The sequence below is a fragment of the Theropithecus gelada genome, chromosome 19 (genome assembly GCF_003255815.1).
Source record: "Theropithecus gelada isolate Dixy chromosome 19, Tgel_1.0, whole genome shotgun sequence".
Taxonomy (NCBI): Eukaryota; Metazoa; Chordata; class Mammalia; order Primates; family Cercopithecidae; genus Theropithecus; species Theropithecus gelada.
Genome location: NC_037687.1, coordinates 31,504,596 through 31,523,497, shown reverse-complemented (window position 1 = coordinate 31,523,497; position 18,902 = coordinate 31,504,596). Strand labels below are relative to the sequence as shown.

At 57.3% G+C, this 18,902-nt stretch overlaps 2 protein-coding genes and 1 long non-coding RNA gene across 6 annotated transcripts; 2 read left to right on the top strand and 1 right to left on the bottom strand.

Annotated features, from left to right (window-relative positions):
- The first annotated feature begins 296 nt into the window (after positions 1–296).
- On the top strand, positions 297–2,412 carry LENG9 (leukocyte receptor cluster member 9). Its single transcript, XM_025366742.1, is given in 6 exon segments — positions 297–1,204; positions 1,207–1,396; positions 1,398–1,519; positions 1,522–1,611; positions 1,614–1,691; positions 1,694–2,412. Coding segments are annotated over 6 exon segments (1,425 nt in total). The 5' UTR covers positions 297–528; the 3' UTR covers positions 1,963–2,412.
- LENG8 (leukocyte receptor cluster member 8) lies at positions 2,015–15,146 on the bottom strand. 4 transcript variants are annotated; one of them, XM_025366737.1, is made up of 16 exons: positions 14,286–15,146; positions 12,336–12,428; positions 11,462–11,636; positions 10,980–11,081; positions 10,111–10,221; positions 9,124–9,376; positions 8,715–8,856; positions 8,238–8,441; positions 7,561–7,839; positions 7,337–7,477; positions 6,882–7,167; positions 5,950–6,051; positions 5,796–5,864; positions 5,566–5,695; positions 5,277–5,484; positions 2,015–3,282 (listed from the first exon to the last, which is right to left on the bottom strand). In XM_025366737.1, exons 2-16 carry the CDS (start codon positions 12,371–12,373, stop codon positions 3,120–3,122), a joined length of 2,403 nt encoding a protein of 800 aa, XP_025222522.1. In that variant the 5' UTR covers positions 12,374–12,428; positions 14,286–15,146; the 3' UTR covers positions 2,015–3,119. The 4 variants fall into 4 exon arrangements, with proteins under 4 accessions (XP_025222522.1, XP_025222519.1, XP_025222520.1 ...); XM_025366734.1 differs by having other exon boundaries at positions 2,030–5,484; XM_025366735.1 differs by having other exon boundaries at positions 2,030–5,484; positions 14,290–14,433.
- On the top strand, positions 14,558–18,696 carry LOC112612336. The gene is made up of 3 exons (XR_003116843.1): positions 14,558–15,021; positions 15,329–15,380; positions 18,355–18,696. It is a non-coding gene; the product is annotated as an uncharacterized LOC112612336 (long non-coding RNA).
- The last annotated feature ends 206 nt before the right edge of the window (positions 18,697–18,902 follow it).

Sequence of the window (18,902 nt, the reverse complement as noted above, 5' to 3'; positions counted from 1 at the left end):
TACCCTGAAAGGAGCGGAGAACACACGTAAATCACTTGGGAAAGGGAGAGGCACACATGTAACACACCTGAAATGGGCGGGGCAGACGTAAATCACCCGGAAAGGGGCGGGGCACTACATGGAAATCACCTAAAAAGGGGCGAGGCACACGTAATCACCAGGAAAGGGGCGGGGCATTGCATGTAAATCACCCAGAAAGAGGCAATTCACACGTATCACCGAGAAAGGGGCGGGGCCAGGCTCCCAAGAGCTCCGGGAGACCGAGACGGCCGCAGCCTTTACGGAGCTCGCTTTCCCGGCGCTGGGGGAGGGCGCAGCCGGGAAGTCCCACAGCAGCGGTGTCAGGCTCTCCACGAGGGAAGGACGGGGCCAGAGTCCTCGCGAGGGCCCGGGGCGTGGTCCCCTGGGCTGGGCCGGAGCGCGGGCCGCTGACGTCACTGTCGGGTGAAGCTCGGTGCCTCCAAGCGGAGCCGCCCTCCGTACGGGGTGACCTGGTCTGCGCGGCGGGCGTGCCAGCTCCCCGCACCCATGGCAGCGGCCAGAGGACAGCCGGAGTTGCCGCAGGAAGCCCCCGCCACGGAACCCGCGCCCCCGCCGGCCTGCCGCTTCTTCCTGGAAGGCCGCTGCCGCTTCGGCGCCCGCTGCCGCCAGCCCCACCCTGGGGGGCCGGCGCCGCCTGACTGCGAGGCGCAGCCCGAGGCCGGGGCCAAGAAGCCGCCGCTGCGCACAGCCGCAGATGTCATCCAGCGCATTCGCTGGGACCCGCGCCTCGACCCCGCCGACTTCTCGGTGGGCTACGTCGACCGCTTTCTGGGCGTGCGCGAGGAGCCCTTCAGCGCCTTCTGCTGGGACGAGCCGCTGGCGGCGCTCGGGCCCGGCGTGCTGGCCGTGCCCCAGCACCGAGTGCGCTTCTTCCGCTTCCGCGGCCGCCTCGTGTGGGACCGCGCCTCGCGCACCGACCTCGTCTTCGGCTCTGGCTCGACGGCGGGACGCGGGCCCACCATCCTGGACGCGCTGGACAGCGAGGGCGCCCACGGGGCGGCGGACGCCGAGTGGACACCGGCGGTGGCAGGGCAGGAGGCCCAGGCTGCCCCCGAGCGGGGGAGCACAGGGCCGCTCCGCACAGGGCACCAAGAGCCAGGCGTGGAGGAAGCCGGAGAGCTGGAGGCGGCCCAGGAGCACGCGCTGGGCGCAGCTGCCGATTTTGAACACTGGCCCCAAGAGGACGCCTCGCAGGAGTGACTGAGGAGGCACTGAAGCCAACAGCAGCCGCCAGGATCACATGGCTGCGAAGCAAGGAAGCACAGGCCCTGGCAGCCCCGGGGGGCCCCGCTGAGGAGACAGAAGCCGAGTGGGGTCCTGGGGCCTGGCCCGAGGACAAAGGGGCCCGCCTTAGTGTGCAGCCCCTCGCCAACCGCACCCCATTTTGTGGCCCTCATGGTGACCCAGCCTGGGCTACAACCAGAAGTGACCAAGGCCCAGGAATACCTGGTCCACGTGGCCCCACACCGCGCCGACTTCCTGTGCCCACCCAGAACCTACACCTGCCGCTGGCCCTGCTGCTACCGGCAGGCGCTGGGGAGGCGGCGGCTACCATCAGGTCTCTGAGACGATCCTCTTGCCCCTGGGGCTAAACACACCCCCTGAGCTGAGCTTTAGGGAGCTGGTCCTCCTGGGCCCTCATGTGCTCTGTGCCCACCCTCTCCCACACTGGAAGGCATGGCACAAATGCTCAGCCAGAGGCTGGAAGCCGAGGGGCTGAGAGTGCTACAGTCTCCAGGGCAGCTGCATCGACACCTCACCGTGGCCAAGGTGCCCCATGGTTCCCAAGTCCACCTCCCCAAGCTGGAATTCACCCTCAGCCAGGAAGCGGGGTGCCAGACCCTGCAGACACTCTGGCTGTGCCGTATGGCGAGGACACGGGGGCCTTTCCAGCCCCTGGCTGAGATCCCACTGGAGTGACACCCCCAAACCTCTGGAGGAGACAATGGATGCAAACAGCCCACACAGGAAGGACAAAGCGGGAGCGTGCGCTCTCTCTCTCTCTCTCTTTAATTTTGGTTTCTCTCAAGCTTCCAAATGGTGCTCAGTGCTCCAAGGAAAGGAAGGAAGGAAGGAAAGGGAGGGGAGAGGAGAGGAAGGGAAGGCAGAGGAGGAACATCTGGAAAAAAAGCAGCCTGACAGTCCAGCTGTTTGCAAACTCATAGCACATCCTCCAGTTACATGGCAGAAGAGGGAGGGAGGGAGGGCCAAAAAGAAAAGGGAGAGGAGGAAGAAAAATAACTTAAACACACACACAAAGAAAAGAGAAGGCAACATGACGTGAGCTGGTGATCCATGAAGGCAGGGAGGGAGGGGAACCATTTTACCTGTGCTGAACCAAGGGAGGAATGCGGGGAGGAGGGAAGGAAAGGGGAAAAAAAAATCAGAAGAGACATTGGGGCAGAGGGAGGAGGGGACACGGAGACAACTTTATACAACTTGAGACGAGGCGGCCCGGCCGGCGTGTCCTCAGTGCGGTGTGGCGGCGGAGGATCTGGTGCTGGTGGTGCTGGCACTTCAGGGTGGGGGGCCAAGGACGGGCACAGTCTCTAAGCAGCTCCCCTCACCCCAAACACGGAGGCCCCAAAGGGCTGGGAACAAGAGTCTGTGGCGAAGCAGGTGAGGCAGCAGGCGGTGGGCAGGCTTGCTGGATGCCCCCGCCGCAGGCGGGCACGGGCTGGACGGCCTGTCTTCTTTCCACTGGCCCCCCGGCATGGGATGGGCCAGGGCGCCGGGTCGGGTACCGGAGTGCAAGCTCGAAAGAGAGAGAGAGAAAACACTGAGACAGCATTAGTGGAGTGAAAGGCGGACACAGATGAGCCTGCAGACCATGCCCCCAACCCTCCGCTGCCCATCCCCTCCTCCCCACTCCCATCCCTCTGAGGCAAAAAATAAAAACGTAGAAAAATCTCTGTACAGACTCCCCGGTGGGAAAACGGGGGCAGGGATGGTGGCTCTTCCTGGAGCCCACTCCCCACAGATAAATTTACAACCCAAGTCCACGGCTCAAAAACAGAATCCGCAAAGGCAGCGCTGGGGGCTGCAGCCCCTGCCCCCGCCCCCTCCTCGCTGGGTGCTCAGAAGGCTGACAGCTGCGCCAGGCTGAGGCGGCAGTCGATGCTGGAGTTGTCCGGGCCCGTGTAGGCCAGGCCCAGGGGCTCTAGGAAGGCCCGGCAGGCGGCCTCGCCCTCGAAGGCCAGCTCGGCCTGCAGGTAGGAGACTGGCAGCGCAGGGCGGAAGCTATGGAGACAAGAGGAGAAGGTGATGAGGCGGGCGGGCGGGAGGGCAGGGGAGGGCCCCACGAGCGGAGAGGCCCCCCATTCGGGTACCCACAGGATTTCCTCAGCACAGTACCTGCTGGCTTCCCCACCCGCCTCCCAGCCTCCCCACCTCAGGGGCTTGGGGGGGCCCGGGGTGGGGTTAGTGGCCCCAGCCCCCAGCTGTGCCCCCCCTCGCCCTCACTTACCTGTGCAGGGGGCCAGGGAGGAGAGGGGACAGGCAGGGAAGGGCCCAGCGGGCTCCTCCGCTGGCTTAGGGGCAGGGGTCAGATGGAGGGAGCAACACGCGGCAGGGGATGGGGATGGCAGGGCTGCCAGGGCCACCGTGGGGACCCGGCCCTTGCTGCTTCCCCTGCCCTGCACTCCAGTGTCTTTGGGAAGCCAGGCACAGGGGCGCCGCCAGCACTCACCACTACATACTGAAAGCAGGGGCGCCGCCAGCACTCACCACTACATACTGAAAGCAGCCACTTCTGGCTGCTGTAAGCCACACTAGTAAGCATCTAGCACGACCCAGGTCCTCAGAGCTCCCTGAACCCTCTTCCACAGGCGGTGCGCCCTACCCTTTCCACACACACAGGAACCAAGGCACCAAGTGAGGGACACTAAGTCCTGGAACCCGCTTCTGCTCCAAAGCCAGAGCTTCATGGAGGCCCTGGGATCCGAGTCCACGCCATCTCCCAGTCTCAGCTGGCAGGGCAGCGTCAGCCTCCTTGGGGGAAAGGTGCTGACACAATGAGGTCAATGACAGACTAAGGCCCCACCCACGAGGAGCCTCTCGGCTATGTTCCCAACCAAGGCCAATTAGGCATCGATTCACCAGGACGCTCCACCACAGGACCCTGTGCAGTCGGAAACTTGAGAGCCGCCATTCATGGGGCCCATCATGGCAGCAGACTGGGCAGCCTCCTGCCTCTAACTTCCCAAGCTGGCATGGAGCTCTGGGCACGGCATCCCACATGCTCGTCTGCTCCTGTGACTCCTACCCTGGCTCAGCCTCTCCCTGAAGTTGGCTTAATCCACACTAGATTCCAGGATGAGTCTCCCAACCTCCAGGCTGACGATCCCTCCCTAGCTCCAAACTATGCTGTGACTATGACCTCAAACAGAGGGCCACCTGGCCAGGCACTCAAGGCCTCTCCAGTCTACTGGTCAACCTCTTCGACCAGAACTTCTCCACCTCGGCAAGACTGACCTCTGGGCCCCAGTGGCAGTGGTGGGGCTGCATACCTGGCCTCAGCATCCCTGGCCTCCACTCACTAGATGCCAAGAGCATCCCCTTGCTGTGACAACCGAAAACCTCTCGACATTGCCCAGCGTCGCCTGGGCACCTCAATCACCAGACAGAACCATGCGTCTAAACGTGAGTCAAGCAACTGTCCCCTACCCACAGCGAGCCAAGAGCAATGTCTAGTGAACAAAGGACACTGCAGGGGCCTGGCCTGACCAGGGGCCTTTGGCACCGCACCCAGTGTGGCCTCATCGCAGGCGTCTCCCTAAGTGTTTCTGGTGCTCTCCAAGGAGCTGCGTGGGACAGGGCCTTGTCCTGTTAGACCAGAGACTGCCTGGATGGTCTCTATGGTGGGAGCACAGCGACAAGCTGAGAAAGCAGAGACCTCAGGGTTCTGAGGAAGCCCAGAGCGAGGAGTGAACTAGGGGATCCAGGCAGGAGAGAACAGGAGGAAGAGACGCACAGACGGGGTGGAAAAGAGGCCCCAGAGGCAGTGAGCTGGGAACAGTGGGGAGGCGGGGAGGAGTGACCCGGAACACAGAGGTGGCCAAGGGAAAGCAAGAGGAACTGGAGAAGGGAGGGCTGAATGGAGAAAGATGGGGGAGCAAGGACCAGGAGAAGGGTCGGAGGCTAGGGGAGGCCTGCGGCCAGGAGCTGGTCTGAGAGGTGGTGTGAGGCAGAAGGATGGGAAGAGCAAGGGCAGAAGGGAGCTTGGCATCACATACGTTTTGATCATGGCTTTGAGGGCGACCTTGCGTTCCCGATCTGCAAACTTGTCCACGAGGTAGCCAGACATGCAGGGTGCATGGCAGTAGAGCCGGAAAAAGCGGTGGTAGTTGCCCAGGGCCCAGGCTGTCCTTAATGCCAAGGCGTGGGCCACGCAAGGATCTGCCTTCAGTTCTCGTGTGAGGTATGCCAGCTCCGTGGTGATGTCTAGCGCCAAGACAAAGAGGGTCAAGTCAGCAGGGCTCAACCCTGGGCACCACGGCCTCCGTCCCAGGGACTGGGCCTCACCTCCCGAGTTCTTGGTGAAGATGTAGTAGAGGATTCGGTAGGCAGTAAACTCGCCCACGTTGCCAGGCAAGTTCTCGGCGTACAGCGACTTGAGCTGCGTCTGGCACTGGTTAAACTCTTCATGGTCACCCTGCAAGGCAGAGGCATGGAGGGAGGAGAGCAGAGTGAGGGTGCTGAGGGCAGAAGAGCAGCAGGAAAGGGGCTGGGGAGGCCCACAGAGGCCAGCTCACCTTCTCCAAGGCGATCCGGGCGTGGGTCTCATACACCTCCACCGTGAACTCGGTGCGGATGCCCTGCACCTGGGGCCGCGGGGCGAGAACAAGAGTCACAAGGAGCGGGAGGCAGGACTGGCTGAGGCCAGGCCCTTCCCAGCGCGAGACTCACCGTCAGATCCTGCCGGATCGACTTCATCTGCTCGCAGGCAAACGCGTAGTCCTGCTTCTCTTTCCAGTGGGACTTCACCATGCACAGCGATTTTTTCAAAACCTGGAAAAGGAAACTGAATTAGCACTCGGAGTACAGCTCAGGTCCGGTAGGCAAGGGTTTCCACTGATTTGGTAGGAGAGTTGCAACATTAAGGAAAAAAACAACAAAAAAAGGCCGGACACAGTGGCTCACGCCTGTAATCCCAGCACTCTGGGAGGCCAAGGCAGGTGGATCATCTGAGGTCAGGAGTTTGAGACCAGCCTGGCCAACATGGTGAAACCCCGTCTCTACTGAAAATACAAAAATTAGCCGGGTGTGGTGGTGCACACTGAGGAGGCTGAGGCAGGAGAATCGCGTGAAGCCGGGGAACGGAGGTTGCAGTGAGCCAAGATCACGCTACTGTACTCCAGCTTGGGCAACAGAGCAAGACTCTCTCCCCCACCAATTAAAAAAAAAAAAGAGAAAAAACACACCAGACATGAGTTAAGAGTGGCCACCCCACACCCATTTCCCCGTAAGCACACGGCTGTTCACACGTTCTGCAGCAGAACAGTGAGGACGCAAACCCTGGGAAGCACAGCCCCCCGTGACCCACAGCCCACGGGCCTGGGAGAAGGCTCTGTGCTCCCTGTCACCTAAGCCAGGGACCACGGCCCAGAGGGCAAGCGATTCGCCGGCCAAGCTGCACACCCACCATGCAGGATCCGGGGCAGCAGTGTGCCTTCGCGCTCCTCTCAGAACGCAGACCGGCCGAGGCTTCCCTGGCCGGGCTTCCCCTGCCATACCAGAGCCCCCATGTGGCCTCTGCCACCCTCCCTGGCTCGGCTCTCCAAGTCCTGAGCCAGCAGGGCCTCACAGAGCAGAACTGCCCAGCCCAGCTGGACACTTACTGCCACAGGGCGCACGGTGGACGGGTCGGGGGCACAGGTGAGGCGCAGGTAGTGCTTGGTGATGTCAGGGCAGGTGCCCACGATCTGCAGCTCCTGCCAGTCAGGGTCGGCCCCGCTGCTCTCCAGGCTGCTCATCTGCAGCACCAGGGGCTCGAGGCGCAGACGGCGGGAGTGTCCATGCTGGAAGCGAGCTGCCCGCTTCTGCTTCTTCAGCTCACGCTCGGGGTCCTCGCACTCCAGCGCCGCCATCTTCTTTCGACTGCGCTTGGTGGAAGCCAGATCATGCCTAGGAAGGGGTGAGGGCAGTTGAGCGGGACGGGTGTCTCCAGCCACCCTACAGCCTCGCCTCTTTGGCAGCTGGCTATCCACCTGTCTAGCCTCTTCCTCCTTCTCCCACAGGTCCCCAGTACCCTCCTCCACCCTGGCCTGTGTCTCAAGCCCCTACCCAGTCTCACCTCTTCCCACGCTGCGCCCTGCCTCGGCCCCGATCCATATGGGCCCCTCGACCGCCCCGGCCCTTAGGGGGCGGGTTCCTGCGGCCCACAGGGTGACACTCGTTTCCTGAGTAGGAACTGTCGGAGTCTGAGTGGGAGTCACTGCAGGAAGAAGCAGGAAGATCAGGCCTGAAACGCCTCCCCCCTCCCCCACACACCCCCACCCCAGCCCGGAGCCTCAGTACCTTCTGCGGAAGTGGCGGGTTGGGGACCTGGAGGAGGAGCGGGAGCGGGAGTCTGTGCTGGACGAAGAGCTGTTGTCCTTCATGAAGACGTTGCGGTTGCCAAACTTGGTGAAGCTGTTGCCCCGGGCTCGACCAGCACCCCCAGCCCCCGGCGTCCCTCGCTGGGACGGGGCACCCCCGCCCCTAGTCGCTGAGCCCGCCCCTCTAGGAGGGTGAAGGCTGCTAGGGGCCTCCCACCGCTTCTTCTTAGGGCTCTCGGCCACAGGCTCCCGGGTCAGCCTGAGGATACAGCAGGGCAGGGCATTACCATCCCCGCCAGACACCGGCAGGACAGCCAATACCACCTCCCTCAATCTACCAACCTACCTCCGAAAGGAAAGGCACTTACCCCAGGCGGCTCAGCTATTACGGTGCAGAAATGAAATGCAAACCCAGGTTTTCTGTGTCCAGAGGGTGCGCTTAACCACTAAGCAATGCACACCTCTCCAGCATCCATGGTCCCCACCCCACCCACTGGCCTCCCTCCAACCAGGACTTCATTCCCCTGGGAGCCAACTTTCCAGTTCATTTCTCTTTGGAACTCCTGGTACCTGGGACCCCCAACTCTCCTACTTCCATACCCAGCCCGTGCCTCGCACAGCACCACCCTCCCACCTACGTCCCCCACCCACACTAACCCTGGCAGGGGCTCCCGGCTCCAGTCAATGGTATAGGCCGAGCCGTCCTGCAGCCGCGCCTGCAGCACCTCCTTGAGCAGCTTTTCCGTGCGGTCCTTGTCCTCCTCCGACTCACAGGCGGTGAAGCAGCGCTCCACATACTCTTTCATGTCCTGGGGCCAGTCGTCGGGCTTCCCAGACAGGTTTCCCCGGGCAGAGGACCCACTGCGGGAGGACAGATGAGGGGCTCGGTTGTAGAGAATTCCCAAACTCAGAAGACCATCCCCAGCACCACTCTGAGCCGACACACAGCGGGACACAGTCCCCATGCTCTCCTTCTGTCTCCTTCAGTGCTCACAGCAACCCCCAAGGGAGGGTCCTTCTCCCCTTTCCAGAGGTGCACACTGAGGCTCGGGGTGGCAGCTGGCCAGTGGCACTGGACCACAGACGCTGAGTGCAGTGTGCGGGGCTGTGACGGGGCAAGTGGGCAGACGTCACCTGTGGTTCTGAGCTTTCTCAGGGTTGGGCTGGGGGCCGAAGCCGCCGTGCTGGCCCTCTGCGTTGGAGCCAAAGCTCTGGGTGGTGACAGCAAACGGTCGCTTCTGGATGTTGAACTTGAGACCTCCAGTTCCAGGGGCTGCTGTGAGGGCAGCAAAAGCTAGAGTTAGGCCCTTCCCCAGCACATCCAGAGGTCCCCAGGAGACAGGAGGATGTGGAAATGCGGGGAGGAGCGGTCAGGTTCTAGAGGAGGGCTCCAGCACACACGTGCTGGTCCAAAGCAGCCCCACCCCAAGCCTGGCGATCACAACACCCAGAAATAAGGAGCAGCACACACCATATGCCTCACACCTAGGAGCTCTGTAAGGGCCCCAACCCCTCGAGCCTCCACACGGCTTTGCCGACTTACGTTTCATGCGGTTCCACAGTTGTTGGCCCTTCTTGGGCTTGGCAGGTTCTGTGTAGCTGTGTGGCCCATAGGCCTGGCCTGTGGCGGGCCCCGCCTGGCTGTGCTGTGTGGCTGGAGCTGTCCCAGGCTGAGGGCCACTGTTCAGCGTGTGAGCCCCATGCGGGGGATTTGAGGGCTGAGGGGGCTGAGCCGACGGCAGCTGCTGAGGGGGAGCCTGGTAGGACATGCTCTCATCCATGCCGGGGACTGGGGGCTGCAGAAGGAAGCAGGCGCTAAGCACGGGAGGCAGATTCGGGAGCTGGCGAGTGGCACTCAGCCCTCACCATGAGGACACAGTGGTCACAGCACTCGACCCTCCTGTGACCTTCCCACACGTGCTCATTCGAGTCCTCAGTAGCTCTCTGAGGTTAACATTTGTTAACAATCCTTTTCACAGCTGACAAGGCTCCAGCTCAGAGACTAAGCAACTTCCCAGGGCCCTGAGCTACGAAGCAGCAGCTGGCAGCGTCTCAATGCTGGAGTAACAGCCACCGACAACACACCCACTCCAGCGTTGCCATGTGAGCACACACACTCATAGAGCACGAGGACGAGGCCGCCATCCTTCCCGCTTCTGAGAGCGGACCGAGATGCGCACGTAATTACACCGGGGTGGGCACGCTGGGATTCAAACCCAGGCCTACCTGCCTCCTATGCACTAGCCCGGCCATCCCTCCAAGCTGCACCTTAAATGCAAATCCCAACCCGTGTGCGTGACCACACTGCGGAAAAAGACGTCTTTCAACATCTCAGGTCTGGCCTTGGCTCGGCCTCAAACCCACCCTAGGTTCAAACACTATGCTTTGTCCTCCTCATTTTCAGACCAGGAGTTGCTTCGAAGGTAAAAAGCAGTTTTAAGGAGCACAGGCCATTCCTCATTGACAGCTCATTCAAAAATCTACATTTCCTCTGCTTGAGCACGGCATGGGAGCTGGGCTAGGGTGTTACCTGGTTCAGAGTCCCTTGGTGCTGGGGTGCGGATGGCTGCTGGGGTGTGGCTGAGCCATAGGAGCTGGCCATCCCATACTGGGAAGGGGAGCCGTAGCTCTGGTACATGCTCTGCAAAGGTGCAGGGAGGGAGGGTTTAGTGGGAGGCCTGCCCTTTCCACTTCCCCAGCCCGCTCAGGAACTACACCAGCCATGGCCCTCTACCGATCCCTCACCCCTTTCTCTCTCCACTACATTAATGCACCACACCCCCTCATCTACTAAAAAAAGAAAAACCTCTATCAATCCCACATCTCACTTAGCTAGTTCTCAGAAAAATATAATCAACAATACTGAGTGCCAACTTTTCTAAGCACCACGACGAACAGTAAGAAGGAAAACCCATGAACTAATGAAGCTTGTGCTTGAATTACATGCCCGGCTGTAGACACCAATATATAATATATCCAGCAATAAGAATCATGAACAACAAAAAGGCAAAGAAAGGGAGAGAGACAGGCTGCAAGGCAGGAATGCTACTTTCAATCAGTGTGTCAGGTAGAGGCTCTCTGAAGGCGGCATCTGAGCAGAGACCTCCAAGAGGCGGCAACACAGGGAGCACTGCAGCCAGGGCAAAGCAAGAGCAGGCCTGGCGGGGGCGAGCATCAAGGAGGTCTCCGCTTTGATGGCCATGGCAGAATAAGCATGAGGAGAGAAGGGACCAGAACCAGGTACGTAGGACCTTGTGGCTCAAGGTGGGGACCTTGGAATGCACCTCATGGGCAAGTAGAGGGTTTCCAGCAGTCATCACCGCTATCTCCAGTCCATCCACCACCGGGCCCCATCCCGGCAGACTCCGGCCCGCCCCACCCCGCCGGCTGGGCACTCACCATGGGATAGTAGTAACTGTAGGGGTAGGCATAGTTGTACTGCTGGTACCACTGGTAGTACTGCTGCTGCTGCAAAGCTGAGGCTTCTGCCTGGGACACGTACTGTGGAAACAGAGAGGCACACGTGCCGTCAGCAGCCCAAATCCACAGGCGGCCCCCAAAGCACAAGCCTGTTGTTTACTGGTGGGTAATTGCCAAGGGATGAAACTGGGTTCATGTATCTGCAAAGTGAGCCACCGTCTCCACCATGAGACTCACGGACGTTAGAGACCAGGGACATGGGCATGGCCTCCCTCTTCAAAACCACATCACACCCTAGATTCCTCAAGGAAACAGAACTTTTCCATTCAGACTTAGATACCCTGGAACATCTTTTTATGTTTCCCCTCAGAGCACCCCGTCCGAATGATACAAGAGGACGCCAGACTGTCTCTCTCCCACGACCACTGGCTCAGGGTACCCCAGCCCCATGTCCTTCTCACTTGTGCACTGGCCACAGGCCCATTGCTGCTGGACTTGGCAGAGCTGCCGGCGGCTCCTGACTTGCTGATGCTGGCCAGGGCCTGGCGGGCCTTCTCCCACTCCGGGTTCTCGTGCATTGGTGTCTCCATGCCATTCTCTCGGCCTGCCCCAGCCACCATGCTGTACTGAGAAGACCTGCAGAGAGAGGACCTCAAGTCACACCTGTTCTCCCCACTGTACACAGGTGGGCAAGTTGGGAGGCAAATTCCAGTCCCTGGATCCCCAATCTAACTGTTACTACCTATCTAAGCCTAAGTTTTCTAATCTGTACTATGCTGATAAAGGGTTTCTGCTTCAGAGTCTTCTGGGAGGGATAAATGAGATCACCCACTTAAGGTACTTATCCCAGAGCCTGGCATACAGGAGTTGTTAAAACCAAACAAACAAAATTAACAGAACCCACAGAACTGAACACAGGCCCTGGCACCTCCTAGGGCTATGTCTTTCATGAATCAATGAATTCCGTCTGACATCACCCCAGTCGGCAGGTTATCACACTATTTTGAGAAAAAATAAGGAATTTGCAGAAAAACAAATAAATGAGTGTCTATTGAGTGTTGGGAACCTGCCTCCTAATTATACTTGCTTGAATGAATCATCACAATTCTGCAAAGCAAGCACTGTACTGTGAAAAATGAAAGCTCCAAGAGGTAAGGCTTGCCCCTCTCCACACAACCGAATGCTTCCCTCTGTGTTTGCCTCACCACCACCCCCAATCACAGGGATTGTGGTATCACTTCCCCTAAGGCCACGTGAGGTCCCACCCCAGAGGATAGCACTGGGTCTTGCTTCCTCTTCCTCCCAACCGGCCTCCATCCCTCTCGCCTCACTAACCAATCTGTGCTACGTTGATCACCCACGTTGGCCGCCATCTGGACCTTGGGGTATAAGGGGTGGACCTCGGGAGCCAGACTGCTTTTTCACTGTCTATGAGAAAAAGAATGAGTTAGGGAGACTTAAGGCGGAGCTAAAAACATGTCACAAGGGGAGGAACAGTAGATGGACTCACGAGAAGCCAAGTAGAAAAGGGGAGGCTGACAGAGAAGCCATTGGGGTCAAGGATCTGAAGAGTTCTGGGTGTGGACTAAAAAGGCTGGAGTATGAGGAGAAGCCCCTGGCCGCTTTGTAGTGCTCCAGGTGGAAAACGAAGGATTTGGAAACAGGGAAGCCAGAACAGACTTCCCAAAGGGAAGGAGAAGGGTCTGAAATCCATATGAGCAAAAAGAGGGTGTGATGAAAGGTTGAGAGGGTGGGAGTGCCTCCACCAAGGGGAAAAGTTCTAAAAAAAAATTCTAGGGGCCAGGTGTGGTGGCTCACGCCTGTAATCCCAGCACTTTGGGAGGCCGAGGCAGGCGGGTCACCTGAGGTCAGGAGTTCGAGACCAGCCTAACCAACATGGACTAACCCCGTCTCTACTAAAAATACAAAATTAGCTGGGCATGGTGGCACATGCTTGTAATCCCAGCTACTAGGGAGGCTGAGGCAGGAGAATCGCTTCAACACGGGACGCAGACGGCAGTGAGTTGAGATTGCGCACCACTGCTCTTCAGCCTGGGCAGCAAGAGCGAAACTGTCTCCAAAAAAACAAAAAAATTCTAGGGAATACGGGCTGTGAAAGGAACCTGAACCAAGAGAACAGATGCTATAATGAGAAGAGTCTGAGGGAACCCTTAAGGCTGAGAGGGTGGAAAGGTTTCCGAGAACTCTAAAAAAGACAATGCCGACGTGAACCCCAACGTGAAGAAACGGGTTCTTAGCACCCAGAGACTGATTTCAAACAGGTCTCTGAAGGGCAGTAAGGAGACCGACGTGGGAGTCCTCAGTGGGACTAACCCTGCCTGCTTCCACGGGAGGTTCCCGGAAGCAGGGGTAGGGCTGGGAGAGAAAAGGGATCACCTTGGTTGGGTGTCTGGACATAAAGCTTTGGGAATGCCAAAGAAGACCCAAAACATGTTCAAGGAATTAAGAGTGGGGTTGAGAGAACTGGAAGGAAAGTGGAGTGTCTCCGGGGCGAGGACGGCGAAGCCTAAACTCCCGCGAGGGAGTAACCGATAAGCAGGATAATGAATCCCGCAGGAGAACCGGAATTCTCCCAAGTTGACGGGATAGGAACAGGAGTCTGGAGCTGGGGAAAAACCCTAGAAACGCAAAGGCTTAACTTAAACAGGACACAGGGCGTGAGTGGAGACGAGGGATCGTGGCGGGGACACAGGAAAAGGCGCCCCCGGGCAGAACGGAGATCAGAAATAAGGTCAGGAGTTGGGGGCTGGGGAGAGGACTCCAGGACGGGTCTCAAGAACGGGAACAGGCACCAGACGTGAGGCCTGGGGTCCCGGGAGCACCTGGCCGTCCCGCAGGCTGGGCGAAGGCAAAGAAGGACGCCGGGTGGAGGAGGCCGCCCGGATCCCCAAAAACTGGCCACGGAACCACTGCCCAGGCCGCGCCTGCGCACCACGCCCCAGAAAGACTCGCTGGAGTCGCCCGTCGCCCGGGGCAACACCCCGTCAATGGAGAGTGAGGGGCGCGCCCCGGGGCCCCAAGAACTCCGAGGGAGAGGGACGGGGAGTGGAAGACTACGGCGCACGCGCGCTAGTGCCCGAACGCGCGCCCCCAGGCCCGGTGCGCAGGCGCAGTGGCTGCCCCCTGCCCCGCCACACCCTGTCGACGCTCGCGCGCGGCGTCTGCTGCTGCGACAGCCGAGAAGGCCTCGGGGCTCGCGGGACACTAGACCGAAAGGAGATGCTATCTATCCCCGCCCGCCTGCTCGCCCGCCGCTCCCCTTACCAACCAGGACCCTTCGCTGCAGGGACACGCCAACAACCACCCAGGCGATTACCAACACGGCCACGACACAGCTCGGCCACCCGGCTGGCTCTGGTCTTCTTTGGCTTCGACGTCCTGACCGCGGCGTCCTGACGTCACGCGGCGGCCTCGCCCCGCCTCGCTCGGCCCTGCACAGCCAATGACCGCCACGAGCTACGCTTGAGCCCGCCCTCCCGCCCACGCACTTACGCATGAGCGTTTTAAGGCAGGCCGGAAGTCTGGGTGGGGACGGTGGCCCCGAGGGGACAAATGAGGCCGCATTAGCTGTTTTTGCCTCCCACTCAGCCCCGTTTTGTTGTTGTTGTTGTTCTCGTTCTCCGAGACGGGGTATTGCTCTTGCTCTGTCATCCGCCAGGATGGAGTGCAGTGGCGCGATCACGGCTCACTGCAACCTCCGCCTCCCGGGTTCAAGCAATTCTCCTGCCTCAGTCTCCAGAGTAGCTGGGATTACAGGCGCGCGCCACTATACCCGGCTAATTTTTGTATTTTTAGTAAAGACGGGGTTTCACCATGTTGGTCAGGCTGGTCTCGAACTCCTAACCTCGTGATCCGTCCGCCTCGGCCTCCCAAGTGCTGGGATTACGGGCGTGAGCCACCGCGCCCGGCCGCAACCTTGTTTTGACTGAGTCAGTGGGAGCCATTACTGTTCCTCCATGTACACTGGCGTGACAAGAGTTCCGGGATTCTCCACAGCACCGTGATGTGGAAGCCCTGGGGAGAGAATGATAAAGAAAGGGGGTGAGGAACAGCTCCCCCCGGAAGAGCGGGCTTCCCTAGTCAATGAATCTGGAAGGGCGCAGTGGAGGGGGCGCTGCGAGTTCAGATGGATGGAGGCTGGAAGCTGGCGCGCTTGCAGGGCGCTGGGGTGGAAGCGTGTGGGGTCACAGGTGTGTAAGGGTGGGCGCGGAGCGGACCCCCAGAGGTCACTGAGGTCAGGCTGAGACATTGGACCAAATCTGTACATAGGCATTTCTCTGAACTCCGCGCCACCTGTTTCCATCCAGGACTCGGATACAAATTATCCAGTCCGCTGCAGGGACCGGTCACTGTGTCACAGTAAGTGGTAGGATTTAAGAGGCAGTTTTCCTCCTTATTTTGTACCATTATGAACTTGTAGCTTGAAAAGCACATACCATTTTCATAACTACGTATTATTTTGTTAATGCTAGCATAGATCTTTTTCCGTTATTTTACTGTGTGTGGTGGGGGGTCGTTTTCTTTTGTTTGTTTTTGGTTTTGTTTGGGTTTTGTTTTTTGGTTTTTGGTTTTGGTTTTGGTTTTTTTTTTTTTTTGGTACCAAACTTTTTGTTCCGGAATAATTTTGGATTTATTCAAAACCTTGCCAAGGCCGGGCGCGGTGGCTCACACCTGTAATCCCAACACTTTGGGAGGCCGAGGTGGGTGGATCACCTGAGGTCAGGAGTTCAAGATCAGCCTGGCCTGGCCGACATGGTGCAGTCTTGTCTCTACTAAAAATACAAAAATTAGCTGGGCGTGGTGACGCGTGCGCCTGTAATCCCATCTGCTCTGGAGGCGGAGGCAGGAGAATCGCTTGAACCCAGGAGGCCGAGGTTGCAGTGAGCCAGGGTTACGCCATTGCACTCCAGCCTGGGCGACAAGAGTGAAACTCTTGTCTCAAAAAAAAGAAAAGTTGCAAGATCATAATGCAGTCCAGCGTATTTTATGCCCAGTTTCATCTGATGCTGTCATCAGAAGCATCAATAAAAGTGCTTTGTTACAGATACTGACAGGATGCGTTAGTGTAACTAAACCCCAGACTTTACTGGGATTTCACCTTTTCCTCCAATGTTTTCTTTACATGCCAGAGTCCAAGCCAGGACCCACGCTCCATTTAGCTTTCTTTTACCTGTTGTTTAGGGCGGGTTTCTTGTAGATAGCATGTAGTTGGATCTTGCTTTTTTTTTGCCCAAGCGAACAGTCTCTGCCTTTTAAAAGAGGTGTTTATAACTGTACTTTTATTTTTTATGTCTTATTCTTTTAGCATTCTGTAACAGACACAGCGATAAAATGAAATGACTGGAACTTAAAAGTGAAAACTCTTTACAATTAAGCCCACAATTAGATACATTTATCTTACATGTCAGTAAAAAAAAAAAAAAAAAAAAAAAATTATGAAAACAGGACGAATTATATCACAAAAGAACCCCAAAATAGAAAAAATACCTAAGAAATGTGTCTAACCATGAAAAGTACTGTTCTTTTGGTGTCTTCTGTGTACTTAAGTACAAAACATTGTTGCCTTTGATTAATGCACCCTGTACTTATTTTTCTGTTGTCCAGTTACATATTTGGTCGAATCCAGGGCTATGTTCATGTACCATCCAGGCAAACCAGCACCCCTCCCTTAATCCACTTCAGAATTTTACCCCAACTGTCTGATGATTTGCTCTAAGAAGTCACTAGGGGGTTGCTTTTTTTTAAAATCAATTATTTTATTTTATTTTTTTTTTTGAGACTGCTATGTTGCCCAGGCTGGAGTGCAGTAGCACGATGTCAGCGCACTGCAACCTCTGCCTCCCAGGTTCAAGCAATTCTTGTGCCTCAGCCTCCCAGTAGCTGGGATTACAGATATGCACCACCACACCCAGCTGCGTTTTGTATTTTTAACGGAGACGGTTTCACAGTGTGGAGCAGGCGGGTCTCGAATTCCCAATCTCAGGTGACCCGCCCGCCTCCGCCTCCCAAAGTGGTGGAATTACAGGCATGAGCCACTGCGCCTGTCCAGTAGGGCGTTGCTTCTGAACACTTATTTTAATAATCTTGGGTGGGCCAGGTGCGGTGGCTCACGCCTATAACCCTAGCACTTTGGGAGACTGAGGCAGGTGGATCACCTGAGGTCAGGAGTTCTAGACCAGCCTGGCCAACATGGCGAAACCCCGTCTCTACTAAAAATACAAAAAAATTAGCCAGGCGTGGTGGCGCATGCCTGTAATCCCAGCTACTCCGGAGGCAGGAAACCTGAGTTGTAATCCCAGCTCTTTTACTTAACCAGCCGTATGAGTTGGAAAACTCATTATTTCCCTTCTATTGGCTCCAGATTCCTCATCTTGCAGCTGGGATCCAGAGTTCATACTCCAGGAGCCCAACCACAGCAAAAACCAAAACTGCACTTTTTTATGTTTTTTTTTTTTTTGGAGACAGGGTCTCTCATTCTGTCACCCAGGCTGGAGTGCAGTGGCGTGATCTCGATCTCAGCCCACAGCAGCTTCAACCTCCCAGGCTCAAGTGATCCTCCTGCCTCAGCTACACAGTGTGATGGTATTTTGTTATAACAACCAGCATGTAGTTAAGACATTTATTGAAGGATGTCTCGGTTCCTTCCAAGTTTTTGGCAATGACCCATAAAGCTGCATAAACATGCACGTGCAGAGTTCTTTGCGGGCACAGGTTTTCAGCCCATCTGTGTAAGCACTGGGGAGCACTGCTGCTGGTTTGTATTCTACCAGTATGTTTAGGATGATGAGAGACTGCCACACTGTCCTCCAAAGTAGCTGTACCATTCTGCATTGCCAACACCAAGTAATGAGAGTTTCTGTTGCTCCACATTTCTACCAGCATTTGGTGGTGCCAGCATTTTGGATTTGGCATTCTAATAGGTATGTAGTGGTGTCTTGTGTTTTTTTGTTTTTTTTGTTTTTTTTCCAGACAGAGTCTCGCTGTGTCTCCCAGGCTGGAGTGCAGTGCAGTGGTGTGGTCTCAGCTCACTGCAACCTCCTCCTCCCGGGTTCAAGCGAAATTCCTGCCTCAGCTTCCCAAGTAGCTGGGGCTACAGGCGTGCGCCACCTCGCCCGGCTAATTTTTGTATTTTTAGTAGAAACGGGGTTTCACCATGTTGGCCAGGATGGTCTCGATCTCTTGACCTCGTGATCCACCTGCCTCAGCCTCCCAAAATGCTGGGATGACAGGCGTGAGCCACCACACCCGACCAGTGGTGTCTTGTTTTAATGCGCAGTTCCCTAATGACATACGACGAACATCTTTTCCTATGCTTATTTGCCATCTATATTAGGGTTCTCCAGAGGGCCAGAACTAACAGGATATATGTATATATTGAAAGGGAGTTCATTAGGGAGAATTGGCTCACACGGTCATCAGGCGAAGTCCCACCACAGGCTGAGGAAGGAAAAAGCCAGTCATGTCTCCAAGTCCGAAAGCCTCAAAAATTGGGAAGCCAATGGCCAGCCTTCGGTCTGTGGCAGAAGGCCCAAGAGTCCCCAACAAACCACAGGGAGAAGTTCAGGAGTCCAAAGGCCAAAGAACCTGGAGTCTAATGTCCAAGGACAGGAAGCATCCACCACAGGAGAAAATGAAAGCCAGACGACTCAGCAAGCCAGCCCCTCCCACCTCCTGCCTGTTTTGTTCTAGCCACGCTGGCAGCCAACTGGATGGTGTCCACCCACACTGAGAGTGGGTCTTCCTCTCCCACTCCACTGACTCAAATGTCAGTCTCCGCTGGCAACACCTCACAGACACACCCAGAAACAATCTTTTTTTTTTTTTAAGACAAAGTCTCACTCTATCACCCCGGCTGGAGTGCACTGGCACCATCTCGGCTCA